The sequence below is a fragment of the Piliocolobus tephrosceles genome, chromosome 21 (assembly GCF_002776525.5).
Source record: "Piliocolobus tephrosceles isolate RC106 chromosome 21, ASM277652v3, whole genome shotgun sequence".
In the NCBI taxonomy this organism is placed as follows: domain Eukaryota; kingdom Metazoa; phylum Chordata; class Mammalia; order Primates; family Cercopithecidae; genus Piliocolobus; species Piliocolobus tephrosceles.
Genome location: NC_045454.1, coordinates 42502931 through 42510825, shown reverse-complemented (window position 1 = coordinate 42510825; position 7895 = coordinate 42502931). Strand labels below are relative to the sequence as shown.

Sequence of the window (7895 nt, the reverse complement as noted above, 5' to 3'; positions counted from 1 at the left end):
AGGGGCCCTCTTAGATGTGGAGGTTGGGAAGAGACCCTAAAAAGGTGATGTGTTAGAGAGGTCTCACACTTAAGACAGAATGTCTAGATGTGACAGACCCCCAAGGCTGGGGCATTGAGAGGGGACCCCACAAAAATTATGGCTGAGAAGGGGCACTCTCAGACTTAAGAGATGGTAGAGCACCCTTTGTGGGAGGGGTCAGCGAGTGGCTCACACGTGAAGGGGAGCCTATACCCCCATTAACTACTCCCTTAGACAGCTAGGTAGGGGTGTTCTTGGGGAGAGGGGCTCAGAGCTTCCCAGCCAGGCCACGCCCCCATTCCACTTTATCCCTCCCCAGAGGCCGAGGGAGACCCCTGAATCCGGCCATGCCAACATGCTGGGGGCCGACCTGCGTCGCCCTCGCCGCCGCCTCTCGTCCGGTCCTGGCCTGGGCTGGGCCCAGCCTGAGCCCTCGGACCCTAGGGTCCCTCTGCCGCCACGGCCCACCACGCTGCCGCTGCGGATCCCACCGCGGATTTCCATCACCAGGGCGGAGAACCACAGGTAGGTAGGAGAGGGAGCAGAGTGGGAGTTGGGTTGGGGAGGCACAGTGCCAACTGGGCTAGGTCCAGCCACCAGCCCTTCCCGATCTCCACGCTCCCTGTCGTTTCCAAAACTAGCTGCAACTTGTACTGTGGCGGGCTGTGACACCTCTCCTCCAAGGCACCCTTCGCAAGCTCTAGGAAACCCTTCTTTCATTTTCCAGCTGCCTGAGTCAGCACGGGGCAGGACTGAGGAAAGGGGTGTCATGTCTCCAGCCCCCAAGATGCTGCCATATTCACAGAGCTGGGGCAGGTTGATCAGGCAGCTGTGCACCGGCTTTCGTGTCCCCAGCTGGGAGGATCAGGTTTCTTCTCCGCCTTGAAGGGGATGGTGGAGTCTTGGAAGGGGTCTAGACTGGCATTTTTCTTTCTCCTGGGGAGATGTGAGAAATATCTGCGAGCTCTGGGTTCACACAGCACCTCTTGCTGGTTCTCATCTGGGGACCTTCCAGGTACCCAACCAGTTTCCCAGAGTACTCAACCCCCTTCTTGGCTCAAGAATGAGCTGGAAAGTCAGACAGCTGAGCTGGTCCTGGCTTCTGGCCGGCCCCTGCCCCCATGCTCTCCTCTGGTCACCGCTCTCGGCAGCTCCAATCTACCCCCACCCCCATCTACTCAATTGGAGAGTTCCAGGGTCTCTGTTTCCCTCATGGTCCAAGGTTCATTTCCAGACAGGGAGAGCAAGTGACTGTCACTCGCCCCTGGAGCTGCTTAATTATACCTCCCCACGCCCATCCCACTAGCCTCAGGTCCAGATCAGTTTATCCCCCGGCTCAGATCACCGTTCCTCGTTTCCTCCTTCTTCTGCAACCCCAGCTGTGGCCTGACATCCCCACCAACCTCACATTACGCACCCCCCCCATCTCTAACCAACGTTACAGCTTTCCCCTGCCAAGAATTTGGCCCAGCCCAGGACTCTCAAATATGATCTGGGGAGAACTCGCAGCCCCTGCAAATTCCCTAGAAGCCGTTTTGAGTATGTAATGGCGGGGGGTGTTCCTGAGAGAAGTGGGGGACACAGTTCTGGCCCTTGGGATACCCCGCGGCTGCTGATGGGGGGGGCGGTTTTTGCTCGGCGTTCGCCCACCCCGGGAGCCCCCTCTGGCGGGGAGGAAAGGGGCTGGGGGGGGTGGAGGCGGGGAGTTTTTTTTTTTTTTTTTTTTTTTCAAATAAGGAGAAGGGCGCGGGGGGAGGGCGGTGGCAGACGGCATCGCCTGCCCTGGGGAGCCCGTGAGAGGGGGCGCACGGGGGCAGGGGTCTGGTCCCCGGGTCGCGCAGCAGAGCAGTTTCGCGTTCAAGCTCTTATCGGCGTTGGGGGTGGGGGTGGGACACGCGGGCGCTTGCACTCCCCCCGCCCAGCAGCCAGCCTTGGGGAGGGTTGAGGGGGATGGGGGCGCGCTCGGATCCCGCTCGCTCTCTGCTCGCTCGCTCGGCGCGGCGCTGGGCGAGGCGGGAGCGTGAGTCACGGCGACTCCCGATTTAGGTGCCGGAAGGGGGGCTCTGCTGGCGGGGGCCGCAGGGAGGAGGCTCGCCTGTTTACTCGCCTGAAAAGGGCACGGGGCTGCGCTCCGCGGCTCCCCGGGACCTTCCTCAGTTTACCTCCCGCAGAAGCGCTTTAGAAGAGGCAGCGATGTATAGAGCGGTGGGCGGGCAGCTGGGGTATCCGCCATAGGGTGTCCTCCTGGAGCCGCAAGGGAACCAATGGGACACACCCCAGAAACACCCCAAAGAGGCCCCAGGCCGACCACACACACACGCACGCACACGTACACGCACACACTAACATACATAGACGCCCTCCGACACTACAGCCAGACGACAGAGGCCGAATCGCGTGCACAACTCCGCAAGCACAAACCGACCACAGACGCAGCCAAGCGCTTGAGAACACATTCACAGTTCCCAGGCCACCTGAAAAAAGACCACGTAGGGATGCACATCCTCCAAATAGGTAGCACATGTGCGCACACATCCTTCATCCACAGACACACACAATTATACACACGGCCAAATCCAGAGAAACGGGCAGACAACAGCAGCCAACCACGTGCGCACACACACTTCCAGCCAACACTGAAAACACAGACAACCCTTGGAAGAGGCCACGTGCGCGCACATCCCGCCCCGGGCCCGCACCATCACTATCCTCCAACGCACAGATAGGAGATCCCACACACTCTGCCGCCGCCCGCTGCAGGCACCGCGCCGGTGGCACCAGGACCACTCCTCAAAAACTACCCCCAGCCAGGGGTAGCGGCGAGGACACGCCAGCACCGGACTCCGCCCTCACCATGATGGACCGACTGACTGACACTCTGGCAACCAGTCCGGTGTCTTCTTCCAGATCGGATTAACCGTTTAACTCATTCGTGCCCGTGCGCGCCGCGGCCAAGCAGGGTGCTTTGAAGAGAGCTGAGTTTCAGCGCCCCCTCCCACCCCGGAGTGGGGATCTGCGTGGGCGGGAAGGGCCCCCCTCCTTAGGTAGCTGCCCCCCACTGGCCCGGACGGAGGAGGAGTGGGGCGGCGCTGACAGCCGCGGCGGGCGGCGGGCGGGGGGCGGGGAGGGGCGGGACGGGGCGGAGGAGCCGGGACTGGCGCCGAGCGGGGCGCGGAGCGCGGAGAGCGCCGCCCGGCACTGAGCAGAGCTCCAGGCGCCGAGAGGAAGCCGCAGAGCCCGGCCCGGGGGCGATTGGCCCGCAGCGCCCCCGGGTCTGTCCCCGGGGCGCCATGGCCCTACCGCGGCCGGGCGCACCCGCGGGGCCCTGGGCTCGCTGGCTTGAGCGCAGCTGAGCGGGGTGTAGGTTGGAAGGGCCAGGGCCCTCCGGGGCGCAAGTGGGGGCCGGCGCCATGGAGCCCCCGACCGTCCCCTCGGAAAGGAGCCTGTCTCTGTCACTGCCCGGGCCCCGGGAGGGCCAGGCCACCCTGAAGCCTCCCCCTCAGCACCTGTGGCGGCAGCCTCGGACCCCCATCCGTATCCAGCAGCGCGGCTACTCCGACAGCGCGGAGCGCGCGGAGCCGGAGCGGCCGCCTCACCGGCCCATAGAGCGCGCCAATGCCATGGACACCAGCGACCGGCCCGGCCTGCGCACGACCCGCATGTCCTGGCCCTCGTCCTTCCATGGCACTGGCACCGGCAGCGGCGGCGCGGGCGGAGGCAGCAGCAGGCGGTAAGACTCCCCTTGGCGGATGCGCGCGGAACCGATGGGCGCGCAGGGAGGAGGCAACTCGAGCCGCCGGCCGCAGGGGGCGCTAGGATGCGGGTGGGGTTGGCTTGGCTGGCGGGGGCGGAGGGAGTTCGGCTGCGGGGGCGTCTAGGACCCGGCCGCTGGTTGCCCGCGCTACGGCTTCCTGCTGAAGCCCATCCTGGGGTCCATTTAGGGGGCGCCATGCTGCGCGTGGTGTTAACGAGGTCTGGGTTGGGGAAGGGGGCTGCACCTTTAGGGGTCTGTATTCTTAGTGATAGTGCAGGAAAGCGGCTAGGCTGGGAACCACTTGGAGGGACCTTCCTGGGGCCACTATTCTGAGGGCTAGATTCGCAGTGTTTGGGGTACCCTTGGGGCACTCTGTAAGGGGGTGCCTGCTAGGACCAGGATCTTTAGTTCAGGGTCGGGTGCTCTCAGGGTTCTACGGGGTGGAGGACTCTATTGCGGGGATGTTAGTGGACTCTTCCTGCAGCAGCTGGGGTCAGAAATCCAGAGGATGCCTCTTGGGGGAGCACTGTTTTGGGAGCCTTGTGTTAGGTTGGAGTTTCCCTCTCAGGGCAAGAGTGTTAGGGTTCAGTAGCTGTTCAGAGGCAGGAAACAGTGGAGGGGGGGGACAGTCCCAGCACAGAGGGAAGGAGTCCCCGACTGCAGAGGTGACAGCATAGTGAGGGTGTGTGTGTTGAGCCTGGTCTTCTCTGACGGTATCCTCCGACTGACCTGCGTTTGCTCCAGCTGTCCGGGTATGACCAGCTGTGGCTGCCTCAGTTGTGTGTTCTGCGTGAGCTTCTGGGGTCTTGTGATGGTGACACGATGACTATGTGTCCTCCAGGAACAGTGTAATTGTGACAGTATGGCTGTGTATTTCCAGGGTAGTGTGACTGTGTGTTTCTGGGACAGGGTTTGTGACAGTGACTGTGTATGCTTCAGGAATGCTGTGAGTGTCACAGGGTGACTGTGTGGCCTCATGGGATGCAGTGATTGGGACAGAGTGACTGTTTCTGCTCCTAGGACAGTGATTGTGCAGTGGTGTCGGTGGTCTAGGGACAATGATTGTGACAGTGTCATTTTTGGCATGCAGTGATTGTGGCACTGGGGTGTTTACACTTGGAGAATAATGTGATTGAGTTCGTGGAACAGTCTGTGCTCCTTGGACACTGTGATTGAAACACCGTGGCTGTGTGTGAGTCTTCGCCAGGTGCTCACGTCTGAGCATCGGTGCTCTGACATGTAGCCTGTGTTCCCTCTGCCTGGTGTATCCTAAGAACTGCTGTCCTCTAACCACCTGGTGTTCTTAGTTATTGTTCCTGCTCTGATAGTGCTCCAGGGTCTGATTGCGTGTGCTCCAGCGATGTGTGCAACTGACAGCTTTGCTCGTGTGCTCTACCTGGATGCCCCACTGCTGGGGATATCACCAAGACGGTCAGATTCGGGCTTCTTATCCCTGGAGTTCCTGAGTGAGGCCCCTCTAAGATGTAGCCCTACTCTTCCTAAGTCTCTTTGGGGGTCTTCAGCAGTCATTGCAGCCCTCCAGGCCACCCCTACCTCTGTTCTGGTCACCCCCAAGCCCCAGTCCCCCTACACCCCTGTACCCACCAAGGAAGCAAGTGTCATGGGTCCAGTACATATGGGCTAATATTTCCCAAAGGGAACTGGAGAGAGGCTGAAGGAAGAGAAAGCTGGAATCAACAGAAAATGCTAAAACCGGGGGCAAGGGGCCAAAGTGGTACACGTCACTGTCCTAAGACACCAAGGGGCGGGTGAAATGCAGTAGGATTCGGGCCCCATTTCTTTGCAAGGCTCCAGAGACTCCTCCTAGCCTGGTCTCGTCTCTGGGGTGCTGAGTCTTAGGGGACAGTGGCTGAGCGGTAATAATCATCTTTATTTTGGTGGGTATCCATCTCGCAGTGGGTCACCCTCAGGCTCCGTGCCAGGGACTTTTCCATGCATCCTCATCCCCAGTGCCCGGGTATTCCAGCAGGGTATCCCGCTGGCATATGGGGAAACTGGGGCCTGGAGACAAAACGCTTTCCCTCTCCCCCCCCCCCCTTTTTTTTTTTTTTTTTTGATGGAGTCTTGCTCTGTCACCCAGGCTGGAGTGGTGCAGTGGCGTGATCTCGGCTCACTGCAACCTCTGCCTCCCGGATTCAAGCGATTCTCCTGCCTCAGCCTCCTGAGTAGCTGGGATTACAGGAGCCCGCCACCACACCTGACTAATTTTTGTATTTTTAGTAGAGATGAGATTTCACCATGTTGGCCAGGCTGGTCTCAAACTCCTGACCTCAGGTGATCTGCCCACCTCAGCCTCCCAAAGTGCTGGGATTACAGGCATGAGCCACTGCGCCCAGCTAAACCCTTTCTCTTTCTCACCCAAGCTCACACAACCGAGAGATGGGGGAACTGAAATTGCAACGCAGGTCTGCCCGATTCCTGTGCATCTTTGTATAAGTGTCTTGCCCTCTCTGAGCCTCAATTTTCCAGTCTGTAAAGTGGGGCTGTTGTTGGCACTGCCGTGTGGGGGTCAGTCTGAGGGTTCTGTGAGCTTGGGGATGTGTGTAAAGGACTTAACATAATGAGTAGATCTCCATTCAGGGACCTGGACTAAGGAGGGGGGACCTGGGTAGATCCCATTTCTCCAGGGTAAGTAGAAAAAACAGGAACCTTAACCACATCCCCACGTAGACTCCAGTTTCTGTTTCACTGTGGGCCTGTGCACCCTTCAGTGTCTGTGCTGAGGTCCAAAGCTGGGACTGATGGGTGGGCTGTAGCTGGCATCGGTGCCAGGGTCCTTCCCCCTCCCCAGGGAGAAGGAGAAATGTCTCTGATGGCAATCTCAATGCTTAGAACGGACATTTCTTCGAACAGGGGATTTCAGCAGGGCACACACAGGATTCGCTGCTCCCCACATTGGAGTTCATCCAGCTACCACAAGAAGAGTCCAGTGAGCTCCCCTATTTGGGTCAAAGGAATCCCCAGAGAGAGGGCACTGCCCCCCGCAACCCGAGATGTCATCCAAACCTCCCCTGAGGATGTATGAGATGGCTGAGTCACGGCACAGCCACAATCTGTCAAGAGGCAGATGGAGAGGGAGGAAGAGGAGGACTTTGGTGGGGGGGAGGTAGGAAGCTGTCTGAACTGGGGATGGGGCCAACATACAGACCCCGCGTTCTCCCTCCCTGGGCCCTAAAACGCTCCCCATCAAGGTGGGGGCACAGCGTGGCCCCAGGAGCAGGTGGAGGCCGCCGAGCTGGGGTCTCCGTCTGGTCGCTGGTCTCTGTCTCCACTTGGGTCCTCGCCTCCCCCTTGTCCCTGGCGCTCCCAAGTCCCTGGATGTGGGTTGAGAGCGGGTCTCCCCGCGCGCCCTCTGCCGGACGACGAGGAAGGCACAGCCTCGGTGTGCGCTCCGAGCGCGGACCTGCCCCAGGGACGCCGCCAGTCCCCGAGCAAAGCAAAGTCGCCATCACCGTCGCGGCGCCCAGTATTATTATTTCATGCTTATTGAGCGTCCTGGAGAGCGGGCGCCAGGCCGGCTGACCGCAGGCTGCGTGTGGGGTCCTCGCCCTCCGGGTCTTGGGACCAGGCAGCTTTCCCCATGCGCCAGCCCCTGCCACACGCTGCGGGGACTGCCGCCTGGAGGACAGGAGAGGAACCTGGCCGAAAAGTTGCAGTGGTGGAGTTCCCGTCCCGCCTCCGCTCGCTTGCCCGGCAGGCTGATGAACTCCAGCATCCTTGGCTTTGCGCTTCTGCCCGGGAAAAAGAGACTATGGGACTTACCCAAGGTCACACAGCGAGGAAGGTGAGAATGGGAGTTAAAAACCAGATCTCGGCCGGGCGCGGTGGCTCACGCCTGTAATCTCAGCACTTTGGGAGACCGAGGCGGGCGGATCACGAACGAGGTCAGGAGTTCAAGATCATCCTGGCCAACATGGTGAAACCCCGTTTCTACTACAAATACAAAAATTAGCCGGGTGTGGTAGCACGGATCTGTAATCCTAGCTACTTGGGAGGCTGAGGCAGGAGAATCGCTTGAACCCGGGAGGCGGAGGTTACAGTGAGCCGAGATGGCACCACTGCACTCCAGCCTGGCAACAGAGCGAGACTCCGTCTCAAA

The 7895-nt window shown here is 60.3% G+C and overlaps 1 protein-coding gene across 2 annotated transcripts in view; it reads left to right on the top strand.

Annotated features, from left to right (window-relative positions):
• The first annotated feature begins 3184 nt into the window (after positions 1 to 3184).
• The window catches only part of PDE4A (phosphodiesterase 4A), a 46385-nt gene continuing 41674 nt past the window's right edge, over positions 3185 to 7895 (top strand). Inside the window, exon 1 of one of the 2 annotated variants that reach the window (XM_026455580.1) lies at positions 3185 to 3751. In XM_026455580.1, the coding sequence (XP_026311365.1) occupies positions 3432 to 3751 (320 nt within the window). In that variant the 5' untranslated portion in view covers positions 3185 to 3431. The remainder of the gene's footprint in view (positions 3752 to 7895) is intronic. The other variant, XM_026455579.2, reaches the window with a different exon arrangement.